The sequence below is a fragment of the Candoia aspera genome, chromosome 12 (genome assembly GCF_035149785.1).
Source record: "Candoia aspera isolate rCanAsp1 chromosome 12, rCanAsp1.hap2, whole genome shotgun sequence".
Taxonomy (NCBI): domain Eukaryota; kingdom Metazoa; phylum Chordata; class Lepidosauria; order Squamata; family Boidae; genus Candoia; species Candoia aspera.
The window spans coordinates 11,818,588-11,837,543 of NC_086164.1; the positions used below are offsets into that span (position 1 = coordinate 11,818,588).

Below are 18,956 nucleotides of genomic sequence, written 5' to 3' on the forward strand. Positions count from 1 at the left end.
CCTCCTCCAAGCGTTGCGTAGGCTGAAATCTTCCTGAGCAACCCTTTCTGCCTTTTGGTTTGTGGGCTTGTTGATTCAAAGTATCTTGATTTTGATTGCACCCGACTCTGTTGGGTCTCTTCCATACATTTCCATCCACTGAAATAAAGCTAGTTATTGTTACTAGACCATGGCATTTTATGATGAAAGACATCAGCATGATAGTCTAGTGACAATATTGTGGCATTAACATACTGCTCCATGGTTCATTAGTTAATGCTGCTATACATGACTAACATATTCTAACCCCTGCCCTAAGCAATGGGTGGCACTCAGAAATTTGTCTAATGCTCTCTTAAAGCCATCCAAATGAGCAGTTATCACTACATCTAGGCTTTGCAAAATTCCCCCTTTAATTGTGCATGGTGTGCCAAGGCATTTCTGTCGTTGGTCCAGAACCTCCCAATGCTCAGTTTCATTGCCTGATCTTGCATTATGAGAATGGGAAAAAAAAACCCAACTATATATCTGATCAAGCTTCCTCCCTGAAATTTCTTGGGTTTTCCCTTAAGTTAAAAAGTCCTTAACACTGTGAAATTTCTTGAAGGGGACGTTGGCCCGATCCCTTGAAAGTTTAGCTGCATTTTTCCTAGAGTTGAAAAATACCCCCCCCCAAAAAAAATCACAGTAACCAGAATTATGCCAACTTTTGAAATATTCAACAAGCTAATTTTCAGTTCCTCTGAATGTCTTCGAGAAGGATGTTGTTCAGTCTAGGCATCACTACCAAGACAGCCAACTATACATTTAAGAGAGTAGAGATGCATGAAACAATCTCTAATTTCAGTGCTGAGTGAAGGGGCAGGTTGGCATGGAAGAAGGAATTGTCTACACAGCACTGAGGATTCTTCTATTTTCATCTGATATTATGGATCCCACCCTGAGCATCGAGGTCAATTAAATGATCTCCAAGATCCATTCCAGATCTGTGATTCGCTAAGGTTGTCCTTATGAGGATTGGCACAGTCCATTTGCTCTTCTCTGGACCCAGAAGACCTATTCTGTGATGACAAAGCTGGACTCTGTGATTTGGATATTGCCTATGTCTGCAAAAATTAAATATATTTTCAGTCATAGTAGCAAGACAAGCTAACCCAGAATCGTGTTAGCTTGTCTTGCTACTATGACTGAAAATATATTTAATCATAACTACCATGTTATCTTAATATAACAGTAGATGATCAGTTCTGATATAATTAAAAAGTGCCATTCGCTCATCTTTCAAAGAACAAGAGCATGGAACACACCAGCCTACACAGACGCAACCCAACGTTTTTGCCTGCTCTTCATTTTACAGAATGATTCAGTCCCATAATACCAAGACTTTTGAAAACTACTTTATCTAGCCCTGATGTTCATATTTCAGGAGGGAGTAACCAAAATATGAAATGCCAGTTTAACCGTGGCAGCTAGACCGAACGTCTATATCTTGAAGTAGAATATCTCTAAATATCAGATGCGAAGAGAAAATCAAAAAGGAGAACTCCCTTGTGAACTTCCAGAGCTCATCTGACTGGTTATCACTGGAAATGGGACAAGAGAATTCCTAACCAGCTCCAAAAAGAGCTTTATCTTAAGATACTTCTGGAGTTGGAAACCTGCAGTGAATAAAAGGTTAAAATTTCCTCAGCGGCTTTTCCTTTTCCCCTCTCCCATCCTGTTACTCCCCACCCTGCTGTTCACTTATAACTTCCAGCACACCGATAGTGTGTGACCATGTTTCTCTATCTAGTGGCAGGTCGAAAAACTCACTGGTGTTTCACAATACCTGAGGATGGGGCTTGCTGAATAGGTCAGGCTATCGTCTCCCTCTCTTCCTGGATTTCTTTCTGAATTGGAGCCCTTTGGCATATGGTGGTAGACCATGTGGAGGTTGCTGTCACAAGGACTTATTTTATTGTGCTGCGTCTTTCAGGAAAGCATCGGCATCACCAGACGATATTTCATTGGAGCGGTGGAGAAGGAATGGAACTATAGGCCTGACAAACAGAATGGGTAAAAATACAACAACAATATATGGTCTACCAAGGGTTTGGGGATTTGATTTCAGTAGAGGGTAGAGCTGGGAAGTAGGTGTCCTCCAGATTTTGGGAGCATCAACTCTCATCACCACTGATCAGCCTCACTTGTGTCAAAAGACTGTGAGAGCTGTGGTCCAAAATATCTTGAGGACTATATGGGGAGGATATGGTCTTATGAGATGATATTACCGACCATCTCATAGTTTTGTACTCTTCTATCCTTAATTTGTACAGCTTGTCCCCTCCAGTTCCTGCTGCTAATCCCTTTAGCCTTGCTTGACTCCTCTCTGCTGGATGTGCCAGGAGTGAAGGGAAAGAAAACATGTATTTAATGAACAGTTGGCAGCATGGTGGCATCATGTTAAGCAAGTCACAATCTTGAAGCCTTTCTAGACATCAGCCACATTCAGTTGATGAAGAACTACTTGGTCAAGTAGAATGGAAAGGGATGACAGGAGCAGGGGGATTGCTGGAAAAAGATCTTCAAGTGGGTGTTATTCAGTTTTACTACTGGGGGAAGGGACCATAGCACAATGATAGGGCAGACTTTTTGGCTGTAGAAGGTCCTGGGTTCTATCCCTGACATTTCCAATTAAAAGAGCTCAGCAGGTGATGGGGAAAATGTCAGTTGGAGACCACAGAGAACTGCTAATATTGTTAGCTTACCTGATGCCCTCCAGATGTTCCTATGGGAATAATAGTCCTATAGACCTAATGAGCATCTGCATGGAGAAGAGGAAAATATGCTGATCTAGATGAACCAGTAATGTATGCTACTTTATGGGACTGTCTTGGTGTCCCATCTCATAATGTTGTGGTCAAGAGGGGAAAAAAACAGAGTAGGGTTAGATCTTTATCTATCCCCTTTATCTCCTTTATCTTTACAATAACACCGTGAGGTTGTTTGCATTATTGTTTAAAATCATCCAGTAAACTTTGCAGATGAAGAAGGATTTAAATGTAAGTCTCCCAAACTGTTCCCAGATTTGGTTCTTGTACTGTGTTCTATTTCAGCTCCTCGATTTCCATGTTGCATGAGAATAAAGCACAGGACACTGCTTCTAAGAACTGTCATCCTCTGCAGTTTTCACAGCAGTTTTGAAAGAAAAGTACTGCATGATTAAAACTTTTAAATTAATTAATACCTTAAGAATCACTATCCTAAAATGTCAATAGATTCTCCAATTTTGTTGTACTGGGCCTACGATTTGTTTCTGTTTACAGTAATTATTATATACACACAGAGTTTCAGGGCCCAAACATGAAGAAAAGAAAAAAGTATTTTATAAGATGCTACCAGAAAGAAAAATACCGAAGCTCAATTGAAAGCATAATTAAAGATATTTAAGGAAATACAGCTGTACATCTGTTATCTACATCTTATAAAGTTTTCTGGGGTCGATCATAAATAGTGTCAGAATGAACAGCATTTTGAACATTGTACTGTTGGTTTTCTCTAGACCAGAGGGTATGCTTGTACCAATAAATTAGGATTTGCAGTTTGTCAGAGAGAAAACTTTACACTCAGTGAAGAGTTTTCAGAAAGATGGACTGCAGCTGTGACTGCAGTAAATCGGGGACATTGATCCCAGGGACCATGACAGAAAATGTTGCTGCAGGATTTACAGACTCCAAATATATGTAAAGAAATTACTAATTTATTCTCCCCTCTTTCCTTTCTCTCTCTCTCTCTCTCTCTCTCTCTCACACACACACACACACACACCACAGGGCCATATCTGCTTACAAATGCAAACAAGGTAGCTAGAAAAGTTAAGAGATTAAACCAAGTGAAGTAAACAAAATTAAAGGATGACTGGTCATGGAGAGGCGGGATGAGGAATCAACATATCAAAGGATCATACCTTTGGACCAACCAAAATACTATCAAAAAATTGAAGTTTTATGTATTATATTGAAAACAACAACAATGCATTTTGCAGCATGGTAGAAATGAGGTAGCATGATGTACTTTCAGAAAAACAGAAACTGTCATTTAAGAATTAAGAAAATTTTACGGCATCATCACAACCTAGGCTCCCCACTTCCCCAAGAAATGTGGCTCAACTTTTCTCCACTGGGTTGCCCCAAAGCCTCCAAGGGCTTCCTCATACGTAGCAGTTACTCTTCTCCCTAGAGATCCCTGTTCCGTTTCTTAGCCAAGGAAGACCAAATTGTTACTGGGAGCTTGAACAGAATGGCATACCGTGGTTTTTTGTTTGTTTGTTGTTTGGCCTTGATAAAGAGTTCTGCAGACCAAAGACACCTCATCGCTCCAAATGTTCCCACCATCCAAAATGTTCTCTCTTTGTAGCTTGGCTTTTTTGATACAACAACTTTTTTGACCTTGGAAAGAGGCAGGGTAACTCTTAGCAGCAGCTTTCGGATCTGTTCCAAAATTTTAAAATGAGGAAAGCCCTTTGTTTGATGCTGAACTAGATTTTGTTTTGGGGCTGGGGGAGGGTAGGCAGTAGAGTTGGAGCTGCTTCTGTGATACCTGTACTGATTTATAACTCATGAAATCAGACTCAAAACCCACAGCTCCCCTTATTTGTTTTGCAATTGCTCCGAACATCCGGATTTCCTTGGTTGCTCTGAGTCATCCTAGGGAAAAAGCTTGGAAGCCTGCCTGCCTGCCAAGCCTGTTCCTAGCAGGCTTGGATGTCTGAAGTCTGATAGTCAGTGGTCCTTCGAAGTTTCCAGTTACTACTGGTGACAAGGCAGTCCTGATAGGCTCTGTTATCTGCTTCCCTCATACATGCACTCCCATGTAAAATAAATAAGCTGGAAAGCAGCTAATGATGAAAGGTCTCATTCATTTTTTAACATTTCTCCATAGGCCAGCTATGGAGAAATGTTAAAAATATATATTTTAAAAAGCAATTGGACAAAGTGATTCACTTGGCCATTGACCCTTGGCATGGAATGCTCAGAACCATGCGGCTGAAGCAGAACTCAGCGGCTCTGAAATGTTGAGTTTCTTGAAGCAATGGGACAAATAGACTGGAGATGGCTGGGGGAGGAGGCGGAAGGGGAGCCTTCCAGACTGCAACATTTTGCTAATATTGCCCCAACAGCACTGCCAAAGTGATGGTTACAAAGCCCATTTTCAAGTCCTAAATTGGAGAGGTCCTATATTTGCACATCGCTGCGGTGGTGGCACCTAGTTGACATTGGCTAGTTTGGGGAAAATCAAGCTAGAGGCAGCCTTGCTAGTCCTTGGATCAAATGCCCCAGGAATGTGGGTTAGATGGGGACAGGGGTGGGCGGAAGCATCCCAGAAGAAAGCAAACCACTTCCATACCATTGCCAAGAAAACTACAGGACTGTGACTATGGAGCAGCTCCACAGGAGATAAGCCAACATGAAAGAGACTTTGCTTTCTTACATCCTTGTGCCCCACACCAAGTTTCTCATTTTTCTCTCCCCAGCTTTCTCAACCCTCCCCAACCTGGTGTTGTTCCCCCCCACCCCCAGCATGTCATGATGGTTGAGGATTATTTGAGTTGAAGCCCTCCTAACAATGCTGATCAACAATGCAGGATTTGAAATGCAGATGTCAACCTTTTTGTTCTCAACTTCTTTCTTTGACTAATTCCTTTTAATATCTTAGATTGTCTTCCTCTGCCCCAGTCCCTCAATATAAGAAGGCAATTTATTTGGAATACACGGATTCTACATTCAGAGAAATAAAACCCAAGCCTGCTTGGATGGGTAAGCTAAGAAGCCTTCTTTTTGCATATAAGATTGGTACTCTTCTCAGCTCAATTTAGGTGCCTGACTGGAGTTACCCATGCACTGAAAAATATCTTAGTTTGATTGGTTACTGTAATACAGGGTCCACGTGGCTGTCTTTGAAGACTGTTCAGGAACTAGAGTTGGTGGGAAAAAAAAATTTGTTTGTTCAGTCATTAAGTTGTGTCCGACTCCATTACCTTATTTACTATCTGGGAAGAGGTAGGGAGGATATCTTGATAATTGTTAAACAGCTACATTAGCTTCAGATTTATTTCCAAGCAGAAGTCAAAGTGTACAGATTTAAGCTACCAAGCTCTAAATTTTGACCAGTTTATGGGACTGTTGCCTATTTCCAGATCAACCTGCTCAGTTTAACTGGCCACTGAATCTCTGCTCTAATTCTGCCATCTTCTGAAATAAGTCTTGAGAAGAGATAAGTGACCTTATCTGAGGTGGCGCTCTCTGGAAATCTTCTATAGTGTACAGTATTCTCTTGACAACATATTTATTTTTTAGATGATTCTTTTGGATTTATCTAAGCTTTTAGCCATAGGTTAATTGATACTGTGGTTTATCTGTCCATGTATTTTATTTTCTTTGCTTTCCTTTATATGTTGCATGATTTTGCCTTTTATCCTTTACATTCAGAATGTAATGATATTTTAATAAATATCAACTGTAGAACTAGCGAAAGATTTCTAATTTTTTCCCCTGTGAAATCTACACCAGAAAGTCTTTCTCTTCCAAAGCCCTATTCTGCTGGTAGCTTTTTTTCATACGCATCACTTACCAATGTATGATCACACATTAGGTAAAGGTAAAGGTTTCCCTTGACGTAAAGTCCAGTCGTGTCCGACTCTAGGGGGCGGTGCTCATCTCCGTTTCAAAGCCTTGGAGCCGGCGTTGTCCATAGGACACTTCCGGGTCATGTGGCCAGCATGACTCACGGAACGCCGTTACCTTCCCGCCGAAGCGGTACCAATTAATCTACTCACATTTGCATGTTTTCGAACTGCTTGGTGTGCAGAAGCTGGGACGAGCAACGGGAGCTCACCCCGCCGCGCGGTTTCGAACCGCCGACCTTCCAATCGACAGCTCAGCGGTTTAACCCGCAGCGCCACCGCGTCCCTAAGGATCACACATTAAAAACAGTTAAATAACAAACAACAAATCCACTGTATTTATAATGCAATCAAGTTTGCATACTAATATAGGAGGTTAAAAGATCAAGAGAAGGCTGGAAGGTCATGTATGCCTTGTTTATCTAGGTTTATAAATGGGGCCATGCTTATGTATTTGAGGAAGATTTATTTTAGGAAAAGAAGCACATTCAGCAGATCATGTAGTAGTAGCCATGAGCCTGTAACGATGGTGTGTATATAAAGCAGAGGTTTCAAATATTTGCAGGTAAGGAAAGAACATGTCACTTTCACCCAAAGAAATCTAAACCCATCCTTGGAATTTCTTGTTACTCAGCTAAAGGGCGGGAGGACAATTCTAAAGCCCAGCTTATCTTTCCTTCACTATCAGCAGAATTGTTCTCTCCTGTCTGTAGCAATCTTCTTTCTTTTCTTAGGTCTTCTGGGCCCCATCATCCAAGCTGAAGTTTATGACAAGGTGGTTGTTACCTTTAAGAATCTGGCTTCCCATCCCTTCAATATTCATGCTAAAGGAGTGTCTTATTGGAAAGCTTCTGAAGGTAAGGGACACCCATACCGTTCCTCTTGCATGTTCTCAAAATTCTTTTCACACCTACCACCATTACCTTGTTCTTGCAATTTCAAATGAGACACATTTGGATCCTAAAGCCCAAACATACATAGATAGATATAGATAATATAAATATAGGTATGATTAAAAAAAACATTTTGAGTCTCTGTTCGGACATGAAGTTTATCTGAGGTTATGGTGCACCACTTAGAGGTGCAGGAATTAGGATGTCTTGTCTGGATGGATGGATGGAAAGATATGGAGAGAGAGGGAGTCTCCATCCATCATGCATGCTAATTCCTATACCTCATAGTTATAGGAACAGATATCCAAGATAAACATAAGTTCTTCGTGAAAAGTTGCCTTGGAGAGAAAGTTGCCACTTCCAAGACTAAGATGGCAGCATAGATAATGCCAGTAGTTTTTGTACATATTATACAAATACATTTGTATTATATTTCCAGTCCTATATCTATATTCCTATAATCACCACCTGGGTCTGAGCTACCAATCAGTTCCACAGCTGTTTAGCTTCAGCAAATTCAGCAAATTTAAAGATGTATTTAAAATTAGATTTGAATTAATTTGTGTATTTGTTCCCTGTTAGCCACTTTGACCTTTCCAAAATGGAATATATACCCTTCTCATCTTTATCTTCTTCCTTTGGGTCAGCTCAGCTAGGCTCTTCTTATATATTGGATTTAGGAACAAAGGTTAGGTGAGTCAAGAAGGGCATCAAACTTGGGCTCAACTTTCTCCTCATGAGCAAGAGCAAAGAGTACAATCAGGTTCAGCCATCAGACTTAGCTACAGTGCATTTTGTATGGTTTTGGCTTATGTATGTATGACCTCAACCATCATAGTCTTTACTGGATTTCAGTGATGTCAATGCTTATATATTTTCAGGGGCAGGCTATGATGATAAGACCAGCCAGCTAGAGAAAGAAGATGATGCTGTGCAGCCTGGTCAAACCCATGTCTATGTGTGGGAGATCTTAGAAAATCAAGGGCCAACTGGATCAGATACACACTGTTTAACTTATGCCTACTCCTCTCATGTGGACAGTGTCAGGGATACTAACTCTGGACTGATTGGACCACTGCTGGTCTGCAAGCCAGGTAAGGTCAGGTGATAGAGGAAGACCATCCTCTTGAGAATTGCTCATCCATATACCAAGTTTTCTTCAGATGCATATGGACCTGCAAGCACCCATTCGTTGATGTTTGTGATTTTAGTCATTCCAAGATTCCTGTTTTGCTCCACTTTAGAAAATACTCATCTGCTTAACATAATGTGGAAAGTCTTTTTGCAATGTTGTCTTGATAATTCTAGAATTTCTCCCCTGCAGGGACTTTGACAAGTATGAGTACAAAATCCTGGGGCAAAATGCAAGAATTTGTGCTGCTTTTTTCAGTGTTCGATGAAGGTAAGAGAGGAATGGGAAGGGAGGAAAGAAAAGGGTCATGGTCATGCTCAACCTGTACGTGTGTTTGCATACCCACTCTGTTGAATAAAATCATCAGCCGTCAATACACCTTTCTTGGGGATTTAGGCTTCGCTCGTTCCTAATGGCTTAATTCTTCACATCCCACCAACATTCTAGATTACATCTTTGGTTATTTCCACCCTGTGCTATCCAATATAGTAGATTCCAAGGGAATTAGTTTTCATTTTAGTTTAAGTCTGGCTTCTAAGCTACATGAGGGTGCAAGTCTGGGCAGAAAGGCAGGATACAGATTACATGGCTTATGCCCAAACTGCAGTCAGGTCTGGTGTGTCTTCTGAAACAATTTCCTCTGCAGCAATAGGGGACCAGTTATAGGTTCCACCCCAAGAGATTTAACCTCAATGTCTAATTCTGCTTTTCCTGTAATGGGCCCATGTTGAGGAATGCATTGCCCCTGGAGTTGAAGCAAACCCCCTCCTTATTCAATGGGGGGGGGGGACAAAATACGTATTTCAGAGCCAGTTTGATGTAGTGGCCAAAGGCACTGGGCTAGGAACTAGAAGACCGTGAGATCTAGTTCTGCCTTAGGCATGAAGCCAGCTGGGTGACTTTGGGCCAGTCCTTCTCTCTCAGCCCTTGGAAGGAGAAGGTCAGGGCAAACCACTTCTGAAAATGTTGTTTAGCAAACTGCATGGACTTGTCCATGTAGTTTCCAGGAGTGAAGACTGATTTGAAGGCACAAAGATACATATACATAAACACACATGCACACATACACATTAAGTTCTTATCTAGATCTTTTACTGTGAAGTGCTTACTGTTTCCATTTTTAGTGTTTTTGGTTTTCTGTTTTTCTCATGGTTTTTCCTGACTTTTTGTAAGCCACGGAGAAGAAGCATTCAAAGTTCCTAAAAATAATTTTTTTAAATAGAAAGAATTTGGAAGGAGACAAAGCATTCTCATGGTTCAGTGTCACTATTCATGGATGCTAAACCAGGCTTGCTTTAGCAACACAACATAGTTGATATTAAGTCTGTATTAATTCCCTGGAATATGTAACATGCATCTTCTATAGGTGAAAAAAAGGAAATGCATGCAAAACAGACACAGGCTCTGGCTGACCCATCAACAATAAACCATAGTGTGTTTTTATCATAGGCATCCATCAAGGGGAAGAGGTAGGAGGACAAAATAATGAGGTGTGTGTCATGACATCAGGACACCAATGACCCAACCCATGTCCTTGTATCAAACATGACACCATTACATAACCATGCCATTTGCCGCCATATCATTTGTGGCCTCATTTTGACATCACTGTGGCTTGCCACAGATGCCAAAGGTTGTTATTTTTGTCTTGGCTTAGCATGTCGTATGAACTTGGTCAGTTGTAAACCACAATGTATGTAAACAATGGTGTAAACTGTGCTGTTGTGGCTTGCTTAACAAACCACAGTTAAACCAAACCATGACTAAATGTGATATAGAAACCTCGTCTGGGTCACCAAGTTGCAAAACCTGACTGTAGGACTGAAACAGTGGATAACGGTGGGCTTTTACAGTGGATAATGGTGGGCTCTTCTCTTGATGATCTGAAGTACCTTGAATTCAGTTCTACCACTTGCACACCTCTCTCTCTCTCTCTCTCTCTCTCTCTCTCCAATGTCATCTATCAGACAAGAGTTGGTATACTCCATCTCACATCAGAGGAAACTCGGAGTCTCCACCTAATCAGCATCAATTTCATACCATCAATGGATTCATTCATTCTTCTCTGCCTGGTAAGAGTCACTTCCTCTCTCCCCTCAGGAAAAAGAGAAAGAAGCATTAGATGCACTGCTGAACCCACTGGTCTCTATGTATATCCTGGGGACCAAGACTGAAAAGTTCATTCAGACAAGAGTGCCCCCCTCCATTCTCTGATTCCGTACTTCCCCATGTTGGTTTAAGGTAATTTACCTGGTCATTGGCTCCCCCTAATTAGAAAGACCACAACAACTGGGCTGTAATAGTACAGCATCTGTGTTTGATTCCTGGCTCCTTATTATTCCCGGTTTCACATTTTGCTCCCTGGATCTCTATGGCCTCTCCTTGTCAGCCAACACCCCAACTGCTACCTGGTACTCCTGCTTCTTTCCGGCAATAGGAAAAGCACATTTTACGAAACATGTCAGCTAGTACATGGTGCTGGATATAGTTCATCTATATTGGATAAATACTGGTGTTTTGGGGGGAAAATATAAAGATGAAAATGTGGTGTATCTTTTTCTTACAACTTGAAGAGTTTTTTGGCCTTTGTCTGCCTGATGTAACTGGGCTGCCAGAGATGCAAGCAATGCATCTCTGGGGCCTGTGAAAGAACCACTCAGATCATGTCATTCAATAACAATAAATTCAATGAAATTGAATGAATGAATGAATAAATAAAAAAGACAACTTTCTCAAAGTTGATTTCTGTTCTTCATTTTTGTGACCGTTAAGTTTAGTTTATTTCTCTTGAACTTTTATTTTTAAAATTATGCCCTAAGTATGCACATTAGTGCACATTTCTCCCAACATATGAATTTTTTGTTTGCAATTATTTTTGCCCTAATAGAATGCATTCTGATACATTATTTCCACGAACTGATGCATTTTTGTATAGGCTTTTCCCTAATATATTTATATCATTATTTATTATAATTATTATTAGCTAACTGCATGGCATAATTCTGTGAAGTGCACATTTTGAATGCTAATTTAGGTTTGGGTTCATTCCTTGGTTTGGAAATGCAAAGTTATAAGTTTGCAGTCCTGTGTCTTTCCCACACAAAGCCTTGAGCATCACTAAGCATCTCGCCAAGAACATTGTTCTTTTCTCTTCATGTAGGTCTCAAGGTGTGTGAGAAGAGGCCTGTCTATTGGTATGTCATTGGCCTGGGCACCAGGCCTGAAGTCCACTCCATACTTTTTGAGGGTCACAGTTTCTTGGTGAGAGAACATCGGTATGCAACTCTGGACATCTCCCCTGCCACTTTCCTCACTGCTGAGACAACACCCAGAACTAATGGCACATTTCAGATGCTCTGCCAGATTCCATCCCATCAGCAAGGTACCGGCTTTTAGAAATTAAACACCACCACCATTGAAGGTATCAGAGATACAGCGTGTGAATCTATCATTTTCCTTAGCTGAAACATAAACAAATTGGAAATGGGGGGCTTTATAGAGTAATTGGCAACCTAGTGCTTGTAGACATGTATATATCCAGAGGAATCTCCCTAGACATTCACCAAGATCCTTGCCCTAGCTAGTGTTTTAACAAGATCATTTTAATTTTTAAAAAATCCACAATTTTATTTATTTATTTATTATTCAAATTTAATTACTGCCCATCTCCCCCAAAAGAGGGACTCTGGGCAGTTTACAAAAAAATCAGACTCGATCATAAACGTTAAAATCTCATAAAACCAGACCCCTTACAAGTATTATAAAATGCAATAAATAAATATAAAATCCAAGAGGGTATAAAATTCCAAGCTAGTGGGAGGGCCTCTAGGGTGCGAGCTACCCCCAAGAATGGTTACCCACTTTCCCGTCCCAGGTGAGATGGCAGAACCAGGTCTTCAGGGCCTTCCGGAAGGTCAGGAGTGAAGGGGCCTGCCTCACCTCCGGGGGCAAGATGTTCCAAAGGGCGGGGACCACTGCAGAGAAGGCCCGTTTCCTGGATCCCACCAGATGAAATTCTCTTACGGACGGGGTCCGTAACATGCCCTCTCTGGATGATCGGGTGGGGCGGGCTGATATAATGGGGATGAGACAGTCCCTCAGGTAACCTGGCCCCATGCCACGTAGGGCTTTAAAGGTGATAACCAACACCTTGAATTGGACCTGGAAGCAAACTGGCACCCAGTGCAGCTCGCGCAGCAAAGGTGTTATATGTGCCAACCTAGGGGCACCAAAAATGGCCCGCGTGGCTGCATTCTGGACCAGCTGAAGCTTCTGGATACTCTTCAAGAGTAGCTCCATGTAGAGAGCATTGCAGTAGTCTATATGGGAGATGACCAGGGCGTGAGTGGCTGTTTGGAGGACCTCTCGGTCCAGGAAAGGGTATAACTGGCGCACAACCCGAAGTTGCACGAAGGCCCTCCTGGCCACGACTGCCACCTGCTCTTTGAGCAGGAGTCGTGAGTCCAGGAGAACCCCCAGATTATATACTAAGTCTGTCTGGGGCAGCGCAACCCCATCCAGAACTAAGGATGACAATTTCCCGGAAGGCGAGGCACCATCAAGCCACAGCCACTCCGTCTTACCAGGGTTCAGCTGAAGCCTGTTGTTCCCCATCCAGAACCCCACAGCCCCCAGGCACTGAGAAAGGGCAGTCACTGCATCACTTACCTCACCCGGGATGGAGATGTATTGGATGATCTCACCCAGTGGTTTCATGAGGATGTTAAACAAGACAGGAGAGAGAACCAAACTCTGCGGCACCCCACAATAGAGGGGTCGAGGGTCGGATCTCTCCTCTCCTATCACCACCGATTGGGATCGGCCCTGGAGGAAGGAGGTGAACCAGTGCAGAACTACGCCGCCCACCCCCAGCTCCCTGAGCTGTCCCAAAAGGATACCATGGTCGATATGGAGGTTTCAAAGCAAAATGTAAATCTCTTTATTTCTGATCATCTCTTTGTGTCCTTCCTGGATTGCATGGGTCTTCTTAGAAAATAAAAATGGTTGGTAATTGTTGCTTAGTCTTTTATCTGGACATGTGCTCACCTGCCCAGCAAAAGGACCAAAGTAAGCTAGGGATGCTAGAGAGATTCTCAGTTTCCATTCTCCACTGTTTGCCCTTGGTAAATGGATGCTTTGGGATTAGTCAGGCCCACCACAGGAGGCATTCTGTGCACTGGCAAGCTTCCCCAACTGAAAGCATCTACAGAAAGGCTCTCCAAATTCAATTCTCTGGAGCTACTGCTGGAATGCAGGCATCTGACTTTAGAATTTTCATATCACATTCAATTTGACCCAATCTTTATTTTGTCCATAGCTCTTTACTGAGACTGCCATTTTGAGATTCTCCAACTCCATACAAAAATTTGATTCAGCATGGAAAAATAGATCTTGAGATCAATCAATCTTTATTAGGTCATAGACCAGCAAATAAAACAAAATCATAATTAATTAGGATAAAAAGAGAAACACCTAAAATTCTAAAATATCTAAAAAGAAATTAGGGGAGATGCTATGACGTATTGTGCAAACTATAGAACAGTACTTGGCTGTGGTCAATGAAATAAAATCAGATTGATTAGATAGTAACAACTTAAGATAAAACGAGTCAGAACAACCAGGATGTTTAGTGAAGAATGGGGATAGCAATTCCCGACAAGCACCTGCGCAGAGGGAGCAATACAAAATAACATGTTCCATCATTTCAATTATTCTTCCACCACATGGACAGAGTCTATGTTCAAAAGGGATATTTCAGTATCTCCATTCAGTAACAGCTATTGGGAAGGCATTAAATCTGGCCAGGGATAAGATCTTGAGATCCTGATCTAGTAAAACCGTCTCCCTAATATGAACCTGTCATGTGCAACTCACATTGTGTGGAAAAGTAGCATTCAGTAACAGGCAATCTGGGAGTAAAACACACCAGATATGAAGTGCAGGTTGACTATCTCCGCAAGCACTAGGTCTTGATTTCCAACATAAGGAAGGTGAAACCTGGCTAACATCTGGGTTTACCATTGGCTTCCAGCTGGCATGAAAGCCTTGATTGAAGTGGAAGTTTGTCCAGAACCTCCTGAGAAGAAGATGAGGATGGCAGAACCATCTGTGGATGAGGACAATTATGATTATGAAGAGGAGGATATGGAAAGCATAGTGATAGACATGGATGAGTTTTCACCAAGGATTGCTGGACGTTCTCGTGCCAAAAGACTGCCTGTGACCTGGACACATTATATTGCTGCAGAGGAAGGTGATTGGGACTATGCCCCGGTAAAACCCACTAACCTGGACAGGTAATGACTGCAAGCCATTTTTATGTTTATATCAGTGTTTCTCAACCTTAGCAACTTTAAGTATGCTGGCTGGGGAATTCTGGGAGCTGAAGTCCAGACAGCTTAAAGTTGCTAAGGTTGAGAAACACTGGTTTATATCAAGCCTTTCATGAGTGGCCAACTCAGAAAGAAGAAAGACTTTTACTAATAGTAAAGTACAGACTCTTGAAAGCCTGCTATAGTAATTGTCCAGATCAACTTACATTTAGCACAATTAAGGTGGCATTATCATAAATCTTGGTCACACTTCTGCCTTTTCTGGGCTGAGGTGTGTCTTTTGCAATGGTCCTGTTTCCTTTCTTATGGTTCCAGGATCTGCTAGATATTCCATCAATTCATTAGGCCTAGGGAGCTATTGTTGTGATGAATCATCAATGGATTGGCCTCTGTTGCAAGTAGACAATTGGGACAGAGACAGATACTTATGGACAGGCCACACTAGAGGGTTGCTGCTTCTGTAAAAAGGAGTGGAAAGAGAAGTGTTAATTATTTTATCTGTCATGGTGGGTTAAAGAGGAGGGATCAGGTTATAATGATATGGAAAGCAACAAGTTAAAGTTGGAAAAATTATGGTCTGAGAGCAAGACAAGCAATATAGTCAGTGCCATGTGAATGGGGGTAAAATTGAACATGCCAGGCAGAGCATTTCAATGGGTAAATAATGGATAAAAAGGCATTCAGGTAACTAGGGATTTGCCAAGCCATTACAGATCTAATACCCTCTTGACTTGCATCCCTGCCTTCCTGTTCTCCTCTGCAGCACTTACAGTAAGTCTCTGGAAAATGGCCCCCAGCGGATTGGGTCCAAGTATAAGAAAGCAATGTTTGTGCAATACGAGGATGCGACTTTCAGTAAGCGGAAGGCATCCAAACCAGATCACATGGGCATCCTGGGACCTGTCCTGAAAGGAGAAGTTGGCGACGAATTTATTGTAAGTGACGAAAAGGAGATGCTCTTTTCTGCCAGCACTCTCACAATCAGTAGAAAAAGATGAGTGCCATGCAGACAAATCCTCTTGGGTCAGTCTGGAATCCTTTGGCCCTTAAAATATCATAGAAGCATAGGACCTTGAAAGTTGCCTAGTCCAAAACCCTGCCCAGCTGTAATGGTATGTGGGAACGACCTTGGGAGACAGGGCAAAAAGAACGGTCAGGGAACAGTTAGATAAGAGACAGCATAGCCCACAGCTGCATAGTGGGTGGAGCAAGAGGCTCAGAAGGGACCCTCCCTAGTTCTGGGTTGTAAAGGAGATGGTGGGAGAATTGTACTTTCAGACTTGCAAGATTCTGTTCATGTAGCTTTGCAAGAAAGTAGAATTAGTTTATCCGGTCATGTTTCCTGTCTGGTTTACCTGGTAAGGCTGACATCAGCACAGGAATCATCAGACCATCCCAGACCAATGGCTGTCCAATCTTTTTTTGAGAACCTCCAGTGATGAAACACCCATGACTTCAGAAGGCAGGCTGTTCCATTGCCTCATAGTTCTCACAGTCTTCTAAATCCACTGTGGTGAGCCTTCATGATAAAAATAATTTTTAGCTGAGATTATCCCCATCTATAGTTACATTATCAAAATCTTCATGGACTATATCAGAAGCATTCAGTTCACTGCGTTATTTTTTTTTCCGGTTGAAAATATTTGAGGGTTATCAGCCATCTCTGATAATCAGTTTGACTTGTGCACACTTTGAAACTGATTCCAAAGAAGCACTTTGGATCTCATGCGCGCACAGCATCTCTGGGATATTCATGAGAGCTGAGAGCAAACAGAAGAAATATACCTGCCAAACAGATGAAAAAGGAGGCAAATTGGTAGAACAGAGACTTTATTATGACTAAATCCCACACATTTCGAAGTGATGCCTCTTCATTTGGAGACTGAACAAATAAATAAAACAGCTCAATGCACTAAGCCTTACAAGAATGAATAGAATGCTGGTATAATGTGTATTCAAAAATCTGAATGCTGTGTTCTGCCATGCCATGCAAAATACAATACAATAATCTGAATCAATAAGAGCTTGTGCACCATATGTTTGTTCTAACCACATTTGGAATAGTCAGTCAGAACAAAATCTTTTTCAAACCAGTTTCTCTCTCTTCCACCAATTAATTAAACCACCTCATTTTTTCCCCCACAGAGCAAACTGGTGTAGACAGCCTTAGTTAATTAGCAATCAACTGATTGTTTTTATTGACTGTAAACCACCTCAAGTCCTTGAGGGAAATGGGCAGTTGATAAATGATTGCATTGAATGAATAAATAAAACAAAACAAACTGTTTTCAGGATTCCATGAAAGCTTGAAGAGAAGGGGGTCACCCACTTAAGAAATCCACTCATTCTAGTTAATACGTCTGAAGCCTGAGAAAAATCCTTAATGAAAGGTGCTGCACTTGCATTCATTTTTTAAAAATTTAATGTATTTATTTTTTGTAACAAAACACTCTTTAATCTGACAAAAAAAGGGAAACTTAAAAAAATTAAAAATGCAAGCTAAAGATAAAAACTAAGGAAATACTTATACTTTTCAATAGTCACTGGTTTAACAATGAGTTCACTGCTATAATATAAATGATGCAAGATATTATTGTAAGATATCACAAAATCTCTGCCTTATATTGCTGCATCCTTTGGTAGAAAATATTGCCTTTTCCAAAACAGAGAGGTCACATGTTTCTGATGACCATTCCTTGACATCAGGAGTAATACCGTTTTTCCAATTTCTTAATATAATTCGTTTCGCCACCCCCACCCCCCATGCTCGATACAACCACCATTCCCGACAAACTCTCAAATTCCAAATTCACGCCAAGTCCAGATCTGCCTTCTGCATGGTAGTTGAAGCATGTGCAGCCCTAGCAATGAATTATATTAATCCATGTTTCTGAAGACTTTGAAAGAGTTGGAACCCAAGAAATCAACTGGAGTTTTTTTCCCCTCTATTTGCTGCGATATTGATTATTTCAAAACACTGGGAAATTTCAGTATATTTTTCTTTGGAGAAATGGTATTTAAAAGTGTAAGAAATAATCTTCTGTGTATTGCTGGACTTCAGCCTTTATTCCTCTAACTACTGCACATCTGAGACAGAACTGGAATTGAACACTACCTGGAAAGTTACAGGTTCCCATTTATCTGTTATGCTAGATTTGATACCTCATATTGTTCCATATCTGGAATGCTGCAGACACTGAGTGGAATATCAAACTGTCTCATTTCAGATTGTATTTAAGAACTTGGCCAGCCGGCCATACAACATTTACCCTCATGGAATCACCAATGTCACCTCATTTCACAGCACTGGAAGTCCCCGACGTAAGATTGATAAATGGGGATCTTTTGGGAAATGGCTTTGGGAGGGTTGTGGTCATGACTCTCTTGCTGCATTCTCACATAATGCAGAAGTAGAGTAAGGGAGGGAGGTGTTAAACAAGCTGAGATGGTTCACAGATCATGCTGAGCACTCAGCTTGACCTATGAAACTGGTCTGAATATTGCATTCTGTGCTAAATCAAACATCATGGTAAGCCAAGCATTTGCAGCAAATAGAAGATGCCCATTATTTGCTTAATATTACGTTCTTTATTCTGTGCATGCTAATCAGGAGCAGAAAGTAGGAACGGTGCCTCTTCTAGCTCATATCTATTGCTTCCAATCAGAGCTGTCCCCGTGTGTTCCCACTTCAACTTTCAAGCCAGCTCTGTATCTCTCAAGATTAGAAAGTGATTTGAATCTGAAGCCAGTAATGCACAAGAGGCTTGCATTTGTATTCATCCAGTTTCTGTTGGGTTTCAAAGTCCACAGATTTCAGCTACCCTGGCTGTTGGAGGAGACTGAAATATTGACAAATCTCCTTTAAAAAGCCTTTTCTTCTTCCATCAGTCCTGGGCTTTATTTGCTGAAAGGGGGTGTGGGGGAACTAAATTACCATCTGGATTTCTAAAGATCACTAC

General features: G+C 41.4%; 1 protein-coding gene across 1 annotated transcript in view; it reads left to right on the top strand.

Moving 5' to 3' along the window:
• Nucleotides 1–1,787: 1,787 nt before the first annotated feature.
• F8 (coagulation factor VIII) overlaps nucleotides 1,788–18,956 on the top strand; it is a 37,302-nt gene continuing 20,133 nt past the window's right edge. The window contains exons 1-10 of the mRNA XM_063313431.1: nucleotides 1,788–2,034; nucleotides 5,674–5,774; nucleotides 7,375–7,497; nucleotides 8,415–8,627; nucleotides 8,858–8,935; nucleotides 10,633–10,737; nucleotides 11,826–12,047; nucleotides 14,697–14,961; nucleotides 15,761–15,932; nucleotides 18,225–18,318. Coding sequence (XP_063169501.1) covers nucleotides 1,904–2,034; nucleotides 5,674–5,774; nucleotides 7,375–7,497; nucleotides 8,415–8,627; nucleotides 8,858–8,935; nucleotides 10,633–10,737; nucleotides 11,826–12,047; nucleotides 14,697–14,961; nucleotides 15,761–15,932; nucleotides 18,225–18,318 — 1,504 coding nt within the window. The 5' untranslated portion in view covers nucleotides 1,788–1,903. The remainder of the gene's footprint in view (nucleotides 2,035–5,673; nucleotides 5,775–7,374; nucleotides 7,498–8,414; nucleotides 8,628–8,857; nucleotides 8,936–10,632; nucleotides 10,738–11,825; nucleotides 12,048–14,696; nucleotides 14,962–15,760; nucleotides 15,933–18,224; nucleotides 18,319–18,956) is intronic.